The following is a 23307-nucleotide window of genomic DNA, read 5'->3' on the forward strand; positions in this document are numbered from 1 at the left end:
CGATGTTCATCCTTCTCTATCACCTCTTGATTTTCAATTACCTTTCTGAATTTTTTAAAGGCTTCTCCCGCAAAATACCCGTTTAAAGCCTCCTCCATTTTGTTGTTTTCCACTCAAATCCCGAGACTCAGTCTCTAGAGGACAAATGCCAGCTTTAGTTACTCTTTTCCTCTTCAAATTGTTCCGATCAGGATGGGGGGAGTGTGAGTAGTATTTCGCCCCACAACTCCGCAGGTTGTACCATTCACCTAAAGCTTCAATTTACTCACCAAAATGGCCAACGGTTCAACTTCTCTCCCAATCTCCCCAAAAAATGTCTTTACCAAGGCTTCTTTCAATAAACTACTGTTTATTATAAAGTACTTATTAAAGTACTTTTAGACTTCCTGGTGCGGCGATGACCAGCTAAGTCGCACGTTTCGGCAGCTCCCGGAGGAACGGACTTTTGGGCTCTTAATAGGAGCACCAACGGCAATTTTAATGGCAAAAAACACTGTGCTGTAATCCAGAAGGGAATCCCCCCTGGACACGGATGGAAAAAAGAGAGGAAAGTAGCCGGATTGCGGTGGATCCTCAAGAGCAGCGGCCAGGATGGCAGGCACAAAGCAAGATGGCGTCGGAAGGAGGCAGTTTAATATGGGGCCCTGACCAACAAGAGTTCCTGCGGCGTTGCATAGATGAACTCAAAAAGGAGATGAAGAAGGAGCTGTTGGCCCCGATATTACAAGCGATTGAGGGGCTAAAGGAGGAGCAAAAGACCCAGGAACAGGAGCTTCGGGTCGTGAAGGCAAAGGCTGCTGAGAATGAGGACGACATGCAGGGCCTGGTGGTGAAAACGGAGATCCACGAGGCACAACACAAAAGATGTGTGGAAAGGCTGGAGGTGCTGGAGAACAATGCGAGGAGGAAGAACTTAAGGATTCTTTGTCTTCCCGAAGGTGCAGAAGGGGCGGACGTCGGGGCATATGTGAGCACGATGCTGCATTCGTTAATGGGATCGGAGGCCCCGACGGGTCCGCTGGAGGTGGAGGGAGCCTATCGGGTTATGGCGCGAAGACCGAGGGCTGGAGAAATTCCTCGAGCAATAGTTGTGAGATTTCTCCGATACAAGGACAGAGAGATGGTCCTCAGATGGGCAAAGAAAACTCGGAGCAGTAGATGGGTGAACGCGGTGATCCGCGTATATCAAGATTGGAGTGCGGAGGTGGCGAGAAGGAGGGCAAGCTTTAATCAGGCCAAGGCGGTGCTGCACAAACGGAAGATTAAATTTGGAATGCTGCAACCGGCAAGACTGTGGGTCACACATCAAGGGAAACACCACTACTTCGAAACGGCAGATGAGGCGTGGACATTTATTGTCGAGGAGAAACTGGAGTGAGCGGGCCATAAAAAGAACGTTTGGGACAAAGTGGGGGGGTGAATATGTGGGATGAAGGGGGGGAAAAGAGGGAAGAGATGACTTCCCAAGTTGTTAATCCTGCGACCCTGTAACTTTTCTCTCTTCCCCGTGTCGTGGGGGAGGGAGGATGAGGAGCTGAGGGCGCCGGCCATTGGGGGCGGGGCCAAAAGGGAAGCGCGGGCTTTGTTCTCCCGCTATGGTAATCACGGCGGGAACAGGGAAACAGGAAGGAGGGGGCCTTGCACAGTGTGAGCCGAGGTCACGGGGGGGAAGCCGAGGTCGGCCAGAGTTTGCTGACTTCTGGGAGCAACATGGGGGCTGCAATTACGCTAGTTTGGGATCTAGCGGGGGGGGGGGGGGGGGGTTAACTGGGTTGCTGCTGCTGCTGGGGAGAAGGGGGAGCTGGTATGGGGGGGGTGGTCGGGGCGGGGGGGCGCTGCTTGGGGGAGATACGGTTACGTGGGAACTGGGTGAGGAGCTGGATTGGAAAAGGAGATGGCTAGTCGTCAAGGGGGGGGGGGGGGGGGTAAAGAGCCCCCCAACCCGGTTGATCACGTGGAATGTGAGAGGGCTGAATGGGCCGATTAAGAGGGCATGGGTACTCGCACACCGAAAGAAACTTAAGGCAGATGTGGTTATGCTTCAGGAGACGGATCTGAAGCTGATAGACCAGGTCAGACTACGCAAAGGATGGGTGGGGCAGGTGTTTCATTCGGGGCTAGACGCAAAAAACAGGGGGGTGGCCATACGAGTGGGGAAGCGGGTAATGTTTGAGGCAAAGACTATAGTGGCGGATAGTGGGGGCAGATACGTGATGGTGAGTGGCAAATTGCAAGGGGAGGCGGTGGTATTCGTGAACGTGTATGCCCCGAGCTGGGATGATGCCAACTTTATGAGGCGTATGTTAGGACGAATCCCGGACCTAGAAGTGGGGAAATTGATAATGGGTGGAGATTTTAATACGGTGCTGGACGCAGGGCTGGACAGATCGAGGTCCAGGACCGGAAGGAGGCCGGCTGCAGCTAGGGTGCTTAAGGACTTTATAGAGCAGATGGGAGGAGTAGACCCCTGGAGATTTAGTAGACCTAGGAGTAAGGAGTTTTTGTTTTTCTCCTATGTCCACAAAGTTTATTCACGGATAGACTTTTTTGTTCTGGGAAGGGCACTGATCCCAAAGGTGACGGGGACGGAGTACACGGCTATAGCCATTTCGGATCATGCTCCACATTGGGTGGACCTGGAGATAGGGGAAGAAAAACAACAGCGTTCACCCCGGAGAATGGACATGGGATTATTGGCAGATGAGGGGGTGTGCTTAAGGGTGAGGCGGTGTATTGAAAGGTACTTGGAACTCAATGATAATGGGGAGGTTCAGGTGGGAATGGTCTGGGAGGCGCTGAAGGCAGTGGTTAGAGGGGAGCTGATATCTATTAGGGCACATAAAGGAAAGCAGGAGGGTAGGGAAAGGGAGCGGTTGTTGAAAGAACTTCTGAGGGTGGACAGACAATATGCGGAGGCACCGGAGGAGGGACTGTACAGGGAAAGGCAAAGGCTACATGTAGAATTTGACTTGTTGACTACGGGTAAGGCAGAGGCACAATGGAGGAAGGCACAGGGTGTACAGTACGAATACGGGGAGAAGGCGAGCTGTTTGCTGGCCCACCAACTGAGGAAAAGGGGAGCAGCGAGGGAGATAGGGGGGTGAGAGATGAGGAGGGAGAGATGGAGCGAGGAGCGGAGAGAGTGAATGGAGTGTTCAAGGCATTTTACGAAAGATTATATGAAGCTCAGCCCCCGGATGGGAAGGAGAGAATGATGTGCTTTCTGGATCAGCTGGAATTTCCCAATGTGGAGGAGCAGGAGAGGGTGGGCCTGGGAGCACAGATTGAGACGGAGGAAGTGGTGAAAGGGATTGGGAGTATGCAGGCGGGGAAGGCCCCGGGACCAGACGGATTCCCTGTGGAATTCTATAGGCAATATATGGACTTGCTGGCCCCGCTACTGATGAGAACCTTTAATGAGGCAAGGAAAAGGGGGCAGCTGCCCCCGACTATGTCAGAGGCAACGATATCGCTCATCCTAAATAAGGAAAAAGACCCGCTACAATGCGGGTCCTGGAGGCCAATTTCCCTCCTGAATGTGGATGCTAAGATTCTGGCCAAGGTAATGGCAATGAGGATAGAGGATTGTGTCCCGGGGGTGGTTCATGAGGACCAAACTGGGTTTGTGAAGGGGAGACAGCTGAATACAGCTGCTCGGGGTAATGATGATGCCCCCACCAGAGGGGAAAGCGGAGATAGTGGTGGCGATGGATGCCGAGAAAGCATTTGATAGAGTGGAGTGGGATTATTTGTGGGAGGTGTTGAGGAGATTTCGCTTTGGGGACGGGTATATCAGGTGGGTACAGTTGCTGTATAGGGCCCCGATGGCGAGCGTGGTCACGAATGGACGGGGGTCTGACTATTTTCGGCTCCATAGAGGGACGAGGCAGGGATGTCCTCTGTCCCCGTTATTGTTTGCACTGGCGATTGAACCCCTGGCCATGGCACTGAGGGGTTCCAGGAAGTGGAGGGGGGTACTTAGGGGGGGGAGAAGAACACCGGGTATCTCTATATGCGGACGATTTGTTGCTATATGTGGCGGACCCGGCGGAGGGGATGCCAGAGATAATGCGGATACTTGGGGAGTTTGGGGATTTTTCAGGGTATAAACTGAACATGGGGAAAAGTGAGTTATTTGTGGTGCACCCGGGGAGCAGAGCAGAGAGATAGAGGATTTACCGTTGAGGAAGGTAACAAGGGACGTCCGGTACCTGGGGATCCAGATAGCCAAGAATTGGGGTACATTACATAGGCTTAATTTAACACGGTTGGTGGAACAGATGGAGGAGGATTTCAAGAGATGGGACATGGTGTCCTTGTCATTGGCAGGTAGGGTGCAGGCGGTTAAAATGGTGGTCCTCCCGAGATTCCTTTTTGTGTTCCAGTGCCTCCCGGTGGTGATCACGAAGGCTTTTTTCAAAAGAATCGAGAAGAGTATTATGAGTTTTGTGTGGGCTGGGAAGACCCCGAGTGTGAGGAGGTTTTCTTGCAGCGTAGTAGGGACAGGGGGGGGGCTGGCACTACCGAGCCTAAGTGAGTACTACTGGGCCGCCAATGTTTCAATGGTGTGTAAGTGGATGGGAGAAGGGGAGGGAGCGGCGTGGAAGAGATTGGAGATGGCGCCCTGCAGGGGGACTAGCCGACAAGCAATGGTGACGGCACCGTTGCCATTCTCACCAAAGAAATACACCACAAGCCCGGTGGTGCTGGCTACATTGAAAAATTGGGGGCAGTGGAGACGGCATGGGGGAAGGACGGGAGCTTTGGTGCGGTCCCCGATAAGAAACAATCAGGTTCATCCCGGGGAGAATGGATGGGGGATTTGGAGCATGGCAAAGAGCTGGGGTAGTACAACTGAGAGATCTGTTTGTAGATGGGACGTTTGCGAGTCTGGGAGCGCTGACGGTAAAATATGGGTTGCCCCAAGGGAATGCATTTCGGTACATGCAATTGAGGGCTTTCGCGAGGCAACAGGTGAGGGAATTCCCGCAGCTCCCGACGCAGGAGGTGCAGGATAGAGTGATCTCAGAGACATGGGTGGGGGATGGTAGGGTGTCGGACATATACAGGGAAATGAGGGACGAGGGGGAGATCATGGTGGATGAGCTGAAAGGGAAGTGGGAAGGGGAGCTGGGGGAGGAGATTGAGGAGGGGCTGTGGGCTGATGCCCTACGTAGGGTAAACTCATCATCCTCGTGTGCCAGGTTAAGCCTGATACAATTTAAGGTGTTACACAGGGCGCATATGACAGGAGCACGGCTCAGTAAATTTTTGGGGGTAGAGGATAGGTGTGCGAGATGCTCGAGAGGCCCAGCGAATCACACCCACACGTTCTGGTCATGTCCGGCACTATAGGGGTTCTGGGTGGGGGTGGCAAGGGTGCTTTCGAAGGTGGTGGGGGTCCGGGTCGAACCAAGCTGGGGGTTGGCTATATTTGGGGTTGCAGAAGAGCCGGGAGTGCAGGAGGCGAGAGAGGCTGACGTGTTGGCCTTTGCGTCCCTAGTAGCCCGGCGCAGGATATTGTTAATGTGGAAGGAAGCCAAAACCCCGGGTGTGGAGACCTGTATAAATGACATGGCAGGGTTTATAAAGTTAGAACGGATTTAGTTCGTGTTAAGGGGTTCGGCTCAGGGGTTCACCAGGCGGTGGCAACCGTTCGTCGATTACCTCACAGAAAGATAGAGGGAATGGAAAAGAAGTAGACAACAGCAGCAACCCAGGGGGGAGGGGGGGTGGGGGAAGGGGGGGAGGGGAGGAATTGAACGGACTCTCAGAGATGTTATTGTATATGTATAATATGTATAGGTGGTTGTTATAGGTAATTGTATATTGGATTGCTGGATTGTATTTTTGGAGAGTATTTTGGACAAGGCAGTTGCCATTCAGTTTTGTTTTTGTTTATATATTATTTATCTATTTGTTTAAAACTGGCCACTGTTATTTACATTGCTTTATTGTTGTGTAAAAGAAACACTACGTACTGTTATGTTTGGCCAAAAATTTGAATAAAATATATTTAAAAAAAAAAAATTAAAGTACTTTTAACAAGTTGCAAGCATTGATAAACGCACGGTTGTAATTGGGAAGTAAAACTATCAATGTCTTCCTGAAGAATTCCTCTAGTACACGCATAGACAAACAAACAACAAACAGATAGAGTCTCGCTTCAGAGGCTGTTACAAAACAAAGGATAAAGTTTGCAGGGTCTCCAGGTTGTTGACCTGGAGTTTCCCGTGTAAAGCTGGTCCAGGTGGATAAATCTGGGATTTATCACCAACTGGTCCCAGCTTTGCAGGTTTAAATGCAGACCAGTCACACTGAGAGTTCTCTGACTGCAGGGTGAGAGCCACACACAATTTTAGACAAGGCAGAAAGACAGAGAGAGCCAGCAAACATAGCCTTCCTTCCTCAGCTTGTTCCCCAATGAGACTGCCTTCCCAACTGAGCAGGTTGACGATTGAAGTTTTTTTTCCTCTCTCATGTGATTTCCAGCGAGTCCTTTCCAGTCGCCCCCCCCCCCCGCCCATCAATTAAAGCGATTGAAGTTCAAAACCTTCATCCAGATCTTTACAGAATAATACAGTGCAGAAGAGGCTCTTCAGCCCATCAGAGTCTGCACCGAAGCATGAAAGACACCTGACCTGCCTCCCCAATCCCATTTGCCAGCACCTGGTCCTTGAATGTTATAACATGCCAAGTATTCATCCAGATACTTTTTAAAGGATGTGAGGCAACCCGCCTCTACTACCCTCCCTGGCAGTGCATTCCAAACTGTCAGCACCCTCTGGGTAAAAATGTTTTTCCTCAAATCCCCCTAAGCCTCTTGCCCCTCACCTTGAACTTCTGTCCCCTCGTAGCTGACCTTTGAACTAAAGGGAACAGCTGCTGTCCACCCTGAATCCACCCTGTCCATGCCACTCATAATTTTGTACACCTTGATCAGGTCATAGAATCCCTACAGTGCAGAAGGAGGCCATTCAGTCCATCGAGTCTGCACCGGCCCTCTGAAAGAGCACCCTACCTAGGCCCAATTCCCCACCTCGAGGCAATTTAGCATAGCCGATCCATCTAACCTGCACATCTTTGGACTGTGGGAGGAAACTGGAGCACGCGGGGGAAACCCATGCAGACACAGGGAGAACGTGCAAACTCCACACAGTCGAACCCAGGTCTCTGGCGCTGTGTGGCAACGGTGCTAACCACTGTGCAATCATGCTGCCCTTCAGTCTCTTCTGCTCCACCAAAAACAACCCAAGCCTATCCAACCTCTGTTCACAACTTAAAATGTTCCATCCCAGGCAACATCCTGGTGAATCTCCTCTGCACCCCTCCAGTACATAAGAACTAGGAGCAGGAGTAGGCCATCTGGCCCCTCGAGCCTGCTCCACCATTCAATGAGATCATGGCTGATCTTTTGTGGACTCAGCTCCACTTTCCGGTACAACCACATTCTTCCTATAATGTGGTGACCAGAATTGTACACAGTACTCCAGCTGTGGTCTCACCAAACTTCTACACAACTCCAACATGACCTCCCTGCTTTTGTAATCTATGCCCCAATTAATAAAAGCGAGTGTCCCATATGCCTCTTTTCACCACCCTATTAACCTGCCCTTCTGCCTTCAGAGATCTATGGACAAACACGGCAATGTCCCCTTGTTCCTCAGAACTTCCCACTGTCAGGCCATTCAGTGAATACTTCCTAGTCAAATTTCAACTTCCAAAGTGTATCACCCCACACTTCAGGGTTCAATTCCATCTCCTTTTTTCTTCCAACTTGACCATCCCGTTTGTATCTTCCTGTAACCCAAGACACTCAACCTCAATGTTAACCACCCGGCCAATCGTTGTGTCATCTGTAAACCTACTGATCGTACCCCCCACATCGTCATCTATGTTGTTTATATAAATGATGAACAATAGGGGACCCGGCTCAGATCCCTGTGGGACACCACTGGATACTGGCTTCCAGTCACTAAAGCAGCCATCTGTCATCACCCTTGGTCTCCTGCAGTCAAGTCAATTTTGAATCCACCTTATCAAGTTACCCTGTATCCCATGTGCATTTGTCTTCTTAATAAGTTTCCCATGTGGGACCTTGTCAAAGGCTTTGCTGAAATCCATATAAACAGCATCAACTTCACTACCCTCATCCACACACTTGGTCACATGCTCAAAAAATGCAATCAAATGAATTAGGCATGACCTCCCTCTGACAAAGTCATGATAACTAATCCTGATCAATCCTTGCCTCTCCAAGTGGAAATAGATTCAGAATTTTCGCCAATAGTTTCTCTACCACTGACATGAGACTCACTGTTCTGTAGTTCCCTGGCTTATCTCTACAATCTTTTTTAAATAGTGGGATCATATTAGCTGTTCTCCAGTCCTCTGTGGCCAGAGAGGAATTAAAAATTTGGGGCAGAGTCCCTGCAATCTCCTCCCTTCACTCCCACAGCATCCTGGGACACACATCATCTGCATATGGAGATTTGTCCACTTTTAAGCCTGCAACATCTCCAATACCTTGTCATTCCCTATTTGCTCAAGAACCTCAGTCTTTCTCCCCGAGTTCCACATCTACCTCCTCATTCTCTTGGGTGAAGACAGATGTGAAGAATTTGCTCAACATCCTGCCAATGTCCTCTGGCTCCACCCACAGATCCCCCCTTGTCCCGAATGGGCCCTACTCTTTCCCCGGTTATTGATATACTTACAGAACATCTTGGGATTTTCCCTACTTTTACCAGCCAGAACTTTCTCATGTCCCCTCTTTGCTCTCTTAATTGCTTTCTTAAACTCCATCCTGCACTTTCTGTGCTCCACTAATGCCTTTGTTGATTGCTCCCCTTGTACTTGCTAAAAGCCTCTCTTTCCCTTCTCATCGTATCCTGAATGTCTCTGGCCATCCATGGTTCTCTGTGCTTGTTACTCCTTCCTATTACCCTCGAGGGAACATGTTGGGCCTATACCCTCCCCATTTCCTTTTTGAATGCCCCAGTGCTCTTCTGTAGATTTCCCCACAAGTAACTCTTGCCCTTCCTTGGCCTTATTTTACTAAAATCCGTTCTCCCCCAATACACAACCTTTTTTTGCAACTTGTCCATTTTATTTTGTTCCAAGTTGTGGTCGCTATCACTAAAATGTTCCCCCTCCAACACATCAACCACCTGCCGGCTTCATTCCCTAGAATTAGGTCCAGCACTGCACCATCCCTTGTTGGACCCTCTACATATTGAGCTAAAAGGTTCTCCTGCATACATTTTCAGAACTCTACTCCATCTGCTTGTTAGGTGGATTGGAAATTCTGAATTCTCTCTCAGTGTACCTGAACAGGAGCCGGAATGTGGCGACTAGGGGATTTTCACAGTAACAAAATTGCAGTGTTAATGTAAGCCTACTTGTGACATTAATAAAAGTTATCTAAACTCTTAACATGATGACTATTCCAATTAATGTTGGGAAAGTTGAAATCACCTTATATAATTACCCTATTATTATTTTTACACACCTCCATGAATTGTGCACATAGTTGCTCCTCAATTTCCCGCTAACTATATGGCGGTCTGCAATAAACACCCAGCAATGTGACTGTCCTTTTCCTCAAGTACTATGGACGAGGCTGTTTGTTGGCAGTTCCAAGCTGAAGTACTGACCTTAATTCCCAACTGTATAAATCATGCCACATCTGATTCTATCTATTTATATATTCGAGCTAGTTTGCCCTCAGACTCCACTTCCTTCCTACCTCTTTATTTTTTTTTGGTCATTTTTTGCTGCTTCTTAAAATCGGTCCCACCTTTCACCGAACACAAACCTTCTCAGATTTGTACAGCACTTTCAGTTTAATCCTTTACTTCCTTCTTTAATAATAATCTCTATTAGAGGCTTACATTAACACTGCAATGAAGTTACTGTGAAAAGCCTCGAGTCGCCACACTCCGGCACCTGTTCAGGTCACGGAGGGAGAATTCAGAATGTCCAATTCACCTAACAAGCACGTCTTTCGGGACTTGTGGGAGGAAACCGGAGCACCCGGAGGAAACCCACTCAGACATGGGGAGAGTGTGCACCCATTGATGATGCATCTTTCCCAAAGAGACAAATGTATTTATTTTAGATCTGCCTGTATTGGTAGGAAAAACATTTAGCACAGGGCTAAATCGCTGGCTTTGAAAGCAGACCAATGCAGGCCAGCAGCACGGTTCGATTCCCGTAACAGCCTCCCCGAACAGGCGCCGGAATGTAGCGACTAGGGGCTTTTCACAGTAACTTCATTTGAAGCCTACTTGTGACAATAAGCGATTTACATTATTTACTTTGCATGAAGTGGTCCCACTCCCATTTCAGGCAGAGGGGAGGGCAGGGTCTGCAGTCTCAGGCGGTCCCACTCCCACCTCAGGCACAGGGGTGGGGGGACAGAGGGTGGGGTAGCAGAAGTGGGGACTGGGGAGGAGGCAGAGACAGGAACAATCAGCCAGTCAGCCTGAGCCGTCAGTGGTCGCTCTCACCATCTGTCACCGTCACAATATCCGGGTGATTGATGGTAGGTCCCGGGACTCATGGACCAAGTGAGGGCGGCTGGTCCTCCAACTAATCGGAGTGAATGAGGGGCGGGGCCAGGTGCATGCGCAGTGTGGGTAGTAGCGAAGGAGAAGGACGTCTTTTTCAGATCGTAAATTGGTAAGAGGAGTTTAACAATATGAGGGAGCGAGAGATCGCGGTGATGGGCGGAAACGTTGTGTAAAGCTGTTGTGAGCCGCAAACCGCAGAAAACATTTCTGGGACCCAGTTTGTACCGAGCAGAACTGCAACTCCTCATTTCGGCTCGAGTTAACGGCCGCCATCTTTATTGGATGTGCATCAGGGCGCATGCGCGTTTGCCGTCTTTGTCGGGGGCGATGTTTCAATGAATGGGAGGAGCTTGTTCCCCATTGTTCAGAATGGAGACAACTTGTCCATCAAACGTCATTAGTCTTTGAGTCCCAATGTCTTGATGCAAAGCGCTGGCAGAGATGAAAAGAAAAGGAAGCAAATCCTGCTCTCCGGATTTCACTGCATCATTGGACATCCTGACCCATGTGTCCAAAGCTCTGCGGCTCTGTTCCGTCACATGAAGACCCAGGGCAGAAACTCGCAACCCTGAGTCAACATCACCCTCAAATCAGGGGACTGCTGATGACAATGCGGGTCAGTGGACAGAGGGGAGCATGAGTGGTCATTGTGGACCAGGGAGCAGGAGGGGAGAATGTAGTGGATTTCTTTCCTGGACTGACCGTGATTAATTTTGGAAACTCCTTTTACAGGGGATTAGTAGGGGAGGATTTACACACAGCAAATTCAAACCAGGAGAAATATTTATCTTTCCTGAATTACATTTCTGGACTGACAGTGATGCCTATGTAAACTTCTTTCATGGGGGATTAGAAAGGGATTTGCAGACAGGAAACTCACAACCAATCCTCACATCAAATTCTGACACCACCATTCGAGTTATCAGGACCTGGAGATTATCAATCTTTGTGTGTAAGCATTGAGTTCCAGATCTGTACAAAATGACTACCTCCTATCTCCCCTGTAGATCTTGTTCACAACCTTAAATCTGTGTCCTGTAATCCTTTTACAATTTGCTGATGGGAACAGTTTTTAAAAATCTTTTGCTGGGTTTCCCATTGTCGTTTCTGGTGCCTGGGTCGATGTTGGATGGTCCGCCTGGTTTCATTCCTTTTTCTGTGATATTGTAGAGGTTGAATGGGCTTGGACCAGTCCATTTAGGATCCAGAACACAATTGAAGTCCCCTCCAAGAATCAATTGATGGGATGGATCCCAACAATTTTTTCACAAATGCCACATAATAATAATCTTTATTATTGCCACAATAATAAACCCACGGAACACCCGTAGGAAACCTACGCTGACACGGAGAGAATGTGCAAACCCCTCACAGACAGTGACCCAAGCCGGGAATTGAACCTGGGTCCCTGGCGCTGTGAAGCAACAGTGCTAACCACTGGGCTACCATCCGCCCATCGTCCCAGTTAGGGGCATAGACCACGAAATGTACGCCAAAGACCCGCTGACCACCATGTATCTCCCATTAGTGTCCGCAACAAGCCCAATGGCCGAAAGAGGAATCTGTTTATTAATTAGAATTGCAGCAGCTCGAGCCCTTCGTCAAAGCCCGAGTGAAACACTTGGCTCACCCCTCCGCAGTCTTGTCTGATCTCTATTTTTTTTTCTATATGTTTAGAGTACCCAATTATTTTTTTTTCCAATTAAGGGGCAATTTCACGTGGCCAATCCACCTAACCTGCACAGCTTTAGGATGTGGGGCGAAGTCCATGCAGACATGGGGAGAATGAGCAAACTTCACACAGCCAATGATGCGGGGCCAGGATCAAACCTGGGACCTCGGTGCTGTTAGGCAGCAGTGCTAACCACTGCGCTGCCATGCCACCCTGGTCTGATCTCTAACCTGCAAGTGAGTCTCCTGCAAGAACACCACACCAGCATTTAGATTCTTTCATTGAGCGAAAACACTCAACCTCTTTACTGTTCCACCCAATCCCCTTACATTCTAGGTGACCAGCCAAATCCGGGGTCTCCCACCCCCACTTCCCCATCATGGAATCAGCCATTTCCACCGTGAGGGACGATCGAGTAAATCTTCAAAAAGTACAGGCCAAGGGTCCACACAAGATGGTTGCCACACACACCCTGAGAGTAAAACAAAAACAGTTCTAAAGTCATCACCAGCAAGCTAACCCCTCTGTCCCACCCCCATTTCCTGCCAACGCCCCACCCAGATGCACAAATTGAAACCAAACCCCGCCCCCCCCGGCTCTGACCCAGACAAAACCAGCCAAAACTGGTTCAACAACTGCAGCCCCCATCTCACTCTCATTCACCAGCTCACTTCTGGCAGGGCAACCCCTCTCAGCACAAAAAGAAAAAGAACGATGATATTGCCCACCTCGAGGATAAACCCTCACTGGAATAACTGAGTGAATCCCTTCCCACACTCAGAACAGGTGAATGGTCTGTCGCCGGTATGACGATGGTGATCAGTCTCCAGCTCACATGCGGATCTGAATCCCTTCCCACAGTCCCCATATTTCCATGGTTTCAGCATGCTGCTGGTGTCCTTGTTGCTTTCCACGTTTGACGATCTGTTGAAGTCTTATCCCCATAGAAAGCACGTATACGGTCTCCCCGCTGTGGGAATGGTGTGATGTTTTTTCAGACTGTGTAACTGGTTAAAAGCTCTTTCCACAGTCAGTTCACTGGAACACTCTCACCCGAGTCATGTGTGTATCGGGGTTTTTTTCAGTCACACTGATCTTGAAAATCTTTTCCTACAGACAGAACAGACAAACATTTCTTCTTCCGCATTCACGGGCCAATGATATTCAGGTCCTGATGAATGAAGTGACTCTATTAAATCTTGATGTGAAGTTTGATTTGAGTTCCCATATGTAAATCCTCCCCTTGTAATATCCTGTAAAAGGAGTTCACAAATGTCATCACTGTAGGGGCAGGTACGGTGGCTCAGTGGTTTGATCCGGGCCACTGTCTGTATGGAGTTTGCACGTTCTCCCCATGTCTGCGTGGGTCTGGCCCCCATAATCCAATAAGATGTGCAGGTAGGTGAATTGGCCACGCTAAAATTACTCCTTAATCAGGTGGGGGGGGGAAAAGAATTGGGTAGTCTAAATTTAATTTTTTTGTAATTTAAGAAAAAAGTCTTCACTGTCAATCCAGGATAGAAATTCTGAACAGACAATTCTTGTTTCTCTGGGGAGGGGCGTGGCACAGTGGTTAGCACTGCTGCCTATGGCGCTGAGGACCAGGGTTCGAATCCAGGCCCTGGGTCACTGTCCGTGTGGAGTTTGCACATTCTCCCCGTGTCTGCGTGGGTCTCCCCCCAAAGATGTGCAGGGTAGGTGGATTGGCCCCGCTAAATTGCCCCTTAATTGGAAAAAAAAAATTGGCTACTCTAAATTTTTTCAAAAAAGGATTGCCTCTTTCCTAATGTTCATAATTAAAGGGGTGATTTCCCCAGGAGATGGCTGACATTTCAGGGCAATTAAATTAATAATGGACAGAGATATGTCCAGTGTTGTTACATGGTACAGGTTAGATATATTATTTACTGTTTTGTAATAAAGTAAATGTATTGTTATTTCTCGTAATATAAGACTGTAGCTACGTTATATATTTCTAGTCATCTCTTCCCTCAGAGGGTTGTTAGTCTTTGGATTTCTCTTCCACAGGGACCAGTGGAGTCTGGGGGCCATCGAATATATTGAAGCACAAGTTTGACAGAAATTTTATTGACAATGGAGTTAAGGGTTATGGGGAACAGGTAGGAAAATAGAGTGAAAGCTGAGATGAGGAGGGATCTCTTCACTCAAGGATGTGGTGAAGCTTTGGAATTCTCTACCCCAGAGGAATGTGGAGCCTCAGTCATCAGGTATGTTCAAGACAGATATTGATGCTGTTTCGTGTAGGGGCACTAGCTTAGCAGCCCCGGTCACGGCGCCTCTGCAGCTTCCGCCGGCACGGAACTCCACCAGCCCGATAGTGGTGGCGGCTCTTCGGATCTGGGGCCAGTGGAGGAGGCATGTAGGGGAGGTAAGAGCATCGGTGTGGACCCCAATCTGCGGCAACCACCGATTTGCCCTGGGGAACATGGACGGGGGGTATCGACTGTGGAGGAGGGCGGGGATTGTGAGGATGGGGGATCTGTTCCTGGAAGGGAGCTTTCCGGGCATGAGGGCGCTGGAGGAGAAGTTTGGGCTGACGAGAGGGAACGACTTTCGATATTTACAGGTGCGGGATTTCCTACGCAGACTGGTGCCGTCCTTCCCACATATCCCGCCGAAGGGGAGGCAGGACAGGGTAGTTTCTAGGGGAGAGGGTAGAGTCTCAGACGTCTACAAGGATCTAATGGGAGCTGAGGATAAGCAGACCGAGGACCTGAAGCTTAAGTGGGACGAGGAGCTCGGGGGGTGTGGGGGGAGATGGAGGACAGTATCTGGGCAGAAGGCCTGAGCAGAGTAAATACGACCGCACATGCGCCAGGCTCAGCCTGATCCAGTTTAAGGTCATGCACCGGGCCCACATGACAGTGGCCCAGATGAGCAAATTCTTCGGGCTGGAGGACAAGTGTGCTAGATGCGCCTGAGGGCCGGCTAACCATGTACACATGTTCTGGTTGTGCCCTAAACTCAGGGGGTATTGGCAGGGATTCGCAGATGTCATGTCCCGGGTATTGAAAACTGGGGTGGCAATGAGCCCGGAGGTGGCAATCTTTGGGGTTTCGGAGGATCCGGAAGTCCAGGAAGAGAGAGAGGCCGACGCTCTGGCCTTTGCTTCCCTGGTAGCTCGGCGATGAATACTGTTAGCATGGAGGGACTCAAAGCCCTCGAGGGCTGAGGTATGGCTATCGGACATGACAAACTTTCTTGGCCTAGAGAAAGTCAAGTACGCCTTGAAAGGTTCGCCCAAAGGTGGCAGCCATTTATTGACTTCTTCGCAGAGGATTAAGCGTCGGGTGGGGTGGGGGCTAGAGTAGAGTAGGGGGATATTGAGGCAGGTCCTTGTGTGAACAGAACCGTGGTTTGCACTATGTTTAATTTGTGTCTTGACTTTTTTTGTACTATACAATATCACTTTTTCTATATGCCTAAAATACCTCAATAAAATTGTTTGTTAAAAGAAAAGACAGATATTGATAGGTTTCTAGATATTGAATATATCGAGGGATATTGGGATCGTGCGGGAAAATGGTGCTGAGGTAGATCGGCCAAGGATCTCATTGAATGGTTGAGCAGACTCGGTGGGCTGAATGGCCTACTCTTGCTCCTATTCTAATCGCTGGGTGCTGGTCAGGAAGCAGTGAGCTGAGCTTGGATCTGTCAATCAGCCTGAATCAGCACCTTCAGGAGAATTGGGAGGGTGAATATTACATTCAGCAGAGTGAGAATGGAGGGAGATTGTGTGGGATGGAGATTTACAGCTTTTGGAGAACAAGAGTGTAAATAATGTCCCATAGGAACTAGAACTGTCTGTTCTGAATTTCTATCCTGTAATAACAATGATGACTTTTGTAAATTGTTTTTAAAGGATATCAGAAGAGGAGGAATTATAGACAGAAATCTCAAACATCACGTCTTGATGTGACAAACTCACTCGATTCCTTCTGATCTGAATATCATCGGGCTCTGAATATCATCGGCAAGAAGGAGAAATGTTTGTCCGATCTGTCGGCTTCAAAAGATTTTAAACGTGAGTGTGACTGGAAAAGCACACAACACACGCCCGAGTGAGAGTGTTCCAGTGAACTGACTGTGGAAAGAGCTTAAACCAGTTACACAGCCTAAAAAAACATCACACCATTCACAGTGAGGAGAGACAATGCACATATTCTGTGTGTAGACAACGCTTCCACTGATGTCCAATCTGGAGAGACACGAGTCGACCCAAAACATGGAGAAATCATGGAAATGTGGGAAGGGATACAGATTCCCATCTGAGCTGGAGATTCATCGCCGCATTCACACTGGGAAGAGGCCGTTCACCTGCTCTCAGTGTGGGCAGAGATTCATTGATTCATCCAACCTGCAGAGACACCAGCGAGTTCACACTGGGGAGAGGCCATTCACCTGCTCTCAGTGTGGGAAAGGATTCACTCAATTATCCAGCCTGCAGAGACATCAGCAAAATTACACTGGGGAGAAGCCGTTCACCTGCTTTCAGTGTGGGAAAGCGTTCCGTGATTCATCCACCCTGCTGAGACATCAGCAAATTCACACTGGGGAGAGGCCGTTCACCTGCTCTCAGTGTGGGAAAGCGTTCCGTGATTCATCCACCCTGCAGAGACATCAGCGAGTTCACACTGGGGAGAGGCCATTCACCTGCTCTCAGTGTGGGAAGGGATTCATTGATTCATCCGCCTTGCGGAAACATCAGCAAATTCACACTGGGGAGAGGCCATTCACCTGCTCTCAGTGTGGGAAGGGATTCATTGATTCATCCACCCTGCGGAAACATCAGCGAGTTCACACTGGGGAGAGGCCATTCACCTGCTCTCAGTGTGGGAAGGGATTCATTGATTCATCCACCCTGCGGATCCATCAGCGAGTTCACACTGGGGAGAAGCCATTCACCTGCTCTCAGTGTGGGAAGGGATTCACTCGGTTGTCCAGCCTGCAGACACACCAGCGAGTCCACACTGGGGAGAGACCATTCACCTGCTCTCAGTGTGGGCAAGGATTCATTCATTCACCCGCCCTGCGGAGACACCTGCAAGTTCACACTGGGGAGAGGCCATTCATCTGCTCTCAGTGTGGGAAGGGATTCACTTGGTTATCCAACCTGCAGACACACAAGCGAGTTCATTCTGGGGAGAGGCCATTCACCTGCTCTCATTGTAGGAAGGGATTTATTGATTTATCCACCCTCCTGAGACACCAGCGAGTTCACACTGGGGAGAGGCCGTTCACCTGCTCTCAGTGTGGGAAGGGATTCAGTCAGTTATCCAGTCTGCAGACACACCAGCGCATTCACACTGGGGAGAGGCCATTCACCTGCTCTCAGTGTGGGAAGGGATTCATTGATTCGTCCAAACTGCAGACACACCTACGAGTTCACACTGGGGAGAGGCCATTCATCTGCTCTCAGTGTGGGAAGGGATTCATTGATTCATCCACCCTGCTGAGACACCAGCGAGTTCACACTGGGGAGAAACCATTCACCTGCTCTTAGTGTGGGAAGGCATTACATAGAACCATAGAAAATAGGAGCAGGAAGAGGCCATTTGGCCCTTAGCACCTGCTCTGCCATTCATTCTGATCATTGCTTATCATCCAACTCCATAACTTAATCCCGCTTTCCCCTCCATATCCTTTGATACCCTTCACCCTAAGTGCTATATCCAACTGCTTCTTGAAGGCATACAATGTATTGGCCTCAACTATTTCTCGTGGTGACAAATTCCACAGGCTCACCACTCTCTGGTTGAAGAAATTTCTCCTCATCTCTGTCCTAAATGGTCTACCTCGTATCCTCAGACTGCGACCTCTGGTTCTGTACACTCCCACCATCGGGAAAATCTTTCCCACATCTACCCTGTCAAGTCCTGTTAGAATATTTTAGGTTTCTATGAGATGCCCCATTCTTCTGAACTCCAGCGAATACAATCCTAACTGATTCAATCTCTCATACATCAGTCCCACCATCCCAGGAATCAGTCTGGTAAACCTTCGCTGCACTCCCTCTAGAGCAACGACATCCTTCCTCAGATAAGGAGACCAAAACTGCACACAACATTCCAGGTATGGTCTCGCCAAGGTCCTGTATAATTGCAGCAAGATATCCCTGCTCCTGTACTCTAATCCGCTCGCAATGAAGGCTAGCATATCATTTGCCTTCTTTACCGCCTGCTGTAGCTGCATGCATACCTTCAGTGACTGGTGTACAAGGATACCCAGGTCTCGTTGCACATTCTTCTCTCCTAATTTACGGCCATTCAGCTAATAGTCTGCCTTCTTGTTTTGAGTCCGTGTGGAGACAAGTTCTCCCCGTGCCTGCGTGAGTCCACCCCCATAACCCAAAGATGTGCAGGGTAGGTGAATTGGCCACGATAAATTGCCCCTTAATTGGAAAAAAAGATTGGGTAATAAAATTTTTTTTAAAAATCATTAATATATCTTGTGAATATCTGGGGTCCTAGCACCGATCCCTGCAGTACCCCATTGGTCACTGCCTGCCAATTTGAAAAAGACCCATTAATCCCTACTCTTTGTTTCCTGTCTGCCAACCAATTTTCTACCTATCTCAACACACTACCCCTAATCTCATGTGCTTTAATTTTACACGCTGATCTCTTATGCGGGACTTTGTCAAAAGCCATATGAAAGTCCAAATATACCACATCCACTGGCTCCCCCTCATCAACTCTGCTAGTTACATCCTCGAAGAATTCCAGTCGATTTGTCAAGCATGATTTCTCCTTCATAAATCCTTGCTGACTCTGCCCGATCATGCCATGTTTTCTTAGTGCTTTGCTTTAAAATCTTTGATAATGGATTCTAGAATTTTGCCGATGTCAGGCTTACTGGTCTATAATTCCCTTTTTTCTCTCTATCTCGCTTTTTAAATAGTGGAGTTACATAAGCCAACCTCCAATCTGCAGGAACTGTTCCAGAGTCTATAGAATCCTGGGTGATGACCACCAATGCATCCACTATTTCTAGAGCCACTTCTTTAAGTACTTTGGGATGCAGATTATCAGGCCCTGGGGATTTATCAGCTTTCAATTCCATCAATTTCCCCAACACCATTTCTCTACTAATATTGATCTCCTTCAGTTCCTCCCTCTCACTAAATCCTGCGTTCCCCAACATGTCTGGTGTCTGATTTGTGCCCTCATTTGTGAAGACAGAACCAAAATATGTATTTATTTGCTCAGCCATTTCTTTGTCCCCTATTATACATTCTCCTGTTTCTGACTGTAAGGAACCTACATTTGACTTCCCCAATCTTTTTCTCTTGACGTACCTGTAGGAACATTTACAGTCAGCCTAATTTCCTGTTTTAGGCCATTCCCAACATCACCACTGCAGTTTGGGCGTCTATATACGATGCCCATTAATTTCCGTGCCCCTTGGTGTTCCTCAGCTCTACCCATACAGATTCCACATTATTGGTGCTAATATCCTACCCCACTATTGCATTAATTTCCTCTGCCACTCCACTGCCTTTTCCTTTTTGTCTGTCCTTCCAAAATACTGAATATATTCAGTTCCCATCCCTGGTCACCCTTGGGCCATGTCTCCACAATCCCGATTATCTCACACCCGTTTATGTCTGTTTGCGCGATTCACTCGGTTATGCCGTCTGCAGTCACAACAGGGAGTTTATACTGGGGAGAGGCCATTCACCTGCCCTCAATGTGTGAAGGGGTTTTGTAATTCATCGCACTTTTTTTAAATATATAAATTTAAAGAATACAATTATTTTTTTCCAATTAAGGGGCAATTTAGCGTGGCCAATCCACCTACCCTACACATCTTTGGGTTGTGGGGGCGAAACCCACGCAAACACGGGGAGAAGTTGTCTCCACACGGAGACAATGTACAAACTCCACACGGACAGTGACCCAGAGTCGGGATCGAACCTGGGACATTGGCGCCATGAGGCAGCAGTGCTAAGCAGTGCGCCACCATGCTGCCCACTTCATCGCACCTTCTGAGACACCAACAAGTTCACAACTGATTACAGGGATTGGATTCTGCTGTTATTGTTTCTGTTCTCAATTACATCCAGGACTGCATTTTATTCATTCTGTTGGTCAATGGGGATGGTCAGAGGGTTTCTTTCTGCTGGACTGACCGGTCTCACGACTTCGCCTCCAGTGGGCTGATTCTCTCTGAGCCTTCTTGCGAATATCTGGTTTCGCATTTCACAAGGATCAAAGAGTGAAAGGGTGTTTGGAGATTAGAAGATATTGCATTACTATTTCTGTTTGGAAACCCCAAAATCTATGCCACATTGCCATGAAGATGGGCTATGGTGGTTACATGGTTCTTTTGTTTAATTTATCTTGGTGCTTCTCACAGAAGGAAACTATCCGGGTATGAGGGGCAAGTTGTCTGAGGTGCACTGGGAAACTACATTAAATAGTATGGTGTGAGACAGACAATCAGTAATATTTAAGCAATTATTACAGATTTACACGGGGATCGGTTAGCTCAGTTGGCTGGATGTCTGGTTTGTGCTGAGTGACACCAACAGCACAGGTTAAATTCCCATACCGGCTGAGGTTAGCCATGGTCTGTGTCAGTATTTATGCTCCACATAATCCTCCACCCACCCCTCTACATCTCTCCCATCAGCATCTCCTTTTATTCCATTCTCCCCCATGTATGTATCTAGCTTCCTGTTCAATGGATTCATGCTGTTCACCTGAACCACTCGCTGGGGTAGCAAGTTGCACATTCTCACCACTCGCTTTGTAAAGAGGTTTCTACTGAAATTCCTGTTGGATTATTGAATCCCTTCACAATCTTAAAGACTTCCATCAGGTCACCCATCAGTCTTCTCTTTTCCAGAAAAAAGCAGCCCCATCCTTTCTTGAGTGTTAAATGCTCTCAGTTCTGTATATTTTGAACCTTTGTTGCACCTTCTACAGTGCCTCTATTTCCTTTTTCTAATGGAGATGACCAATGTTGACAGAGACTCCCAGTGCAGTCTAACCCTGGCTCTAAACAGGTTGAACGTTTCCTCCGTGTTTTTCAATTCTATCCCTCTGGAATGGAACCTTATATTTGGGCCCCACACTTTAGGAAAGATGTGAAGTTCTTAGATTGTGGAGGACATTTACAATAATAATCTTTATTATTGTCACAAGTAGGCTTACATTAACACTGCAATGAAGTTAGTGTGAAAATTTACAAGAATGGCACCAGGGATGAGGGACTCCAGTTAGCTGGAGCGACTGGAGCAGCTGAATTTCTCTCCTGAGATCACAGCATCTGGACGGTGGGGAATGGGGCCATTCAGCCCTTTGATACCATGTCTGCTCTCTGTGGAGCAAGCCAGTCTGTCCATTGCCCCGTTCTGTCCCCGAATCCCTATAGGTTTATTTCTCTCAGTGCCCATCCAATTTCCTGTTGAAATCCTTTCCTCATTTCTGCATCTCCCACCCTCATAGGCAGTAGGTTCCAGGTCGTTACCACTCGTTTTACATGTACACAAGGCTCCGAGAGCACGGAGGAGTCTATTTGGCCCATTCTCCCTATGCCAGCTCTTTGTACAGCGATCCATTTAATCTCATTGTTCGATTTTTTTTTCAGAATGCATCAAATTCCCTTTTGGAAGTTACAGTGCAATAAGATTTCAGCACAATTTATAGACAGTGCATTCCAAGTCACAACACGCTGTGTTTCACAACAAAAGCTGTGCATATGATGTGTCTGGGTTTCACAGAGTATCAAAATGGTGTCAACGATGTTATTACACAAAATTAAGACTCAATCTTTATCAATGATTTTGGTGAGGACACCGAGTGTAATATATCCGAGATTGCAGACAATTAGAACAAGTGTACATTTCTATAAAACTCTCACTACCACTGGACCTCCAAAAGTGTTTTAAAGCCAATGGAGTACTTTTGAAACATATTCACTGTTGTAATGTAGGAAGCTGTAATCACATTTAGTTTCAAAATTGTTATTTTCATAGTGTATTCACTGTCATTAGTAACAAGGTCAAGACAGCCCTTTTATACATCTAACACGTGGCTTCCTGCAGCCATTTCACCTTCTGTACCTTTTCTATATTGACTATGTATTGATTTCATAGCAAAAAACAATAATTAAATTAATGATTATTCAGTAGTGAACATTGATTATCATTAGTGAATTGGTATATTAATTAATTATATTGTAAAGACTAGATCTTTATTTCAAAAAATAACACCATCGACCAAAATGTTTCCAGAAACTGCAGAGCTATCAGAATTTGTTTGAAAAAATAAATTACTTTATAATTTTGAGAATTTATAAGACGACATATTCTGCCAAGTCTATGTGGGCTAGGCAGTGGTGTAATGGTACTGTTGCTGGGCTAGTAATCCAGAGACCCAGGTTAATGCTCTGGGGACCTGAGATCCAATCTGGCTACGACAGATATTGAAATTGAATAAAAGCCTCAAATTAAAAGTCTAATGTTCACATTGGCGATTGTTGTAAAAGGCCGTTTGGTTCACTCATGTTCTTTAGGAAATCTGCTCTCTTTACATGGCCTGGCCTACACGTGACTCCAGATCCACTGCAATGTTGTGGTTGACTTGTAAGTGCCTTCTGAAATAGCCTCGCAAGACATGCAGTTCAAGGGCAATTGGAATGAGCAATAAATGCTGGCCCAGCCAGTGACACCCACCTCCCATGAATGAATAAGTTTTAAGAAGGCTCATTGTTCAATCTGAAGACGAGTAAGAAACTGTCTCTTTGATTGGATTTGATTTATTGTCACATGTATCGAGGTACAGCGAAAAGTATTGTACTGCGTGCAGTCCAGACAGATTGCTCCATACATGAAAAAAACAGGACATTCAATACACAGACATAGACACCGGGTGAAGTATACGGAGTGTGGTACTCAGTAGAGAACCAGTGTATCTTGCATTAATTAAATATATTAATTAGCTATGAGTCTGCAACAGATGATGAAATACGTGGTGATCCTTAATTAAGTTACAATTAATGAAACAATAATGAACCAGTAGTTATAGTAAAAGC

The 23307-nt window shown here is 47.7% G+C and overlaps 1 protein-coding gene across 1 annotated transcript in view; it reads left to right on the forward strand.

Annotated features, from left to right (window-relative positions):
- The window catches only part of LOC140417985 (uncharacterized), a 175933-nt gene extending 153199 nt beyond the window's left edge, over positions 1-22734 (forward strand). The window contains 1 exon segment of the mRNA XM_072501416.1: positions 16442-22734. Coding sequence (XP_072357517.1) covers positions 16442-17770 — 1329 coding nt within the window. The 3' untranslated portion in view covers positions 17771-22734.
- Positions 22735-23307: the final 573 nt, after the last annotated feature.

This window comes from Scyliorhinus torazame, chromosome 5 (assembly GCF_047496885.1).
Source record: "Scyliorhinus torazame isolate Kashiwa2021f chromosome 5, sScyTor2.1, whole genome shotgun sequence".
NCBI classification, from domain to species: Eukaryota; Metazoa; Chordata; class Chondrichthyes; order Carcharhiniformes; family Scyliorhinidae; genus Scyliorhinus; species Scyliorhinus torazame.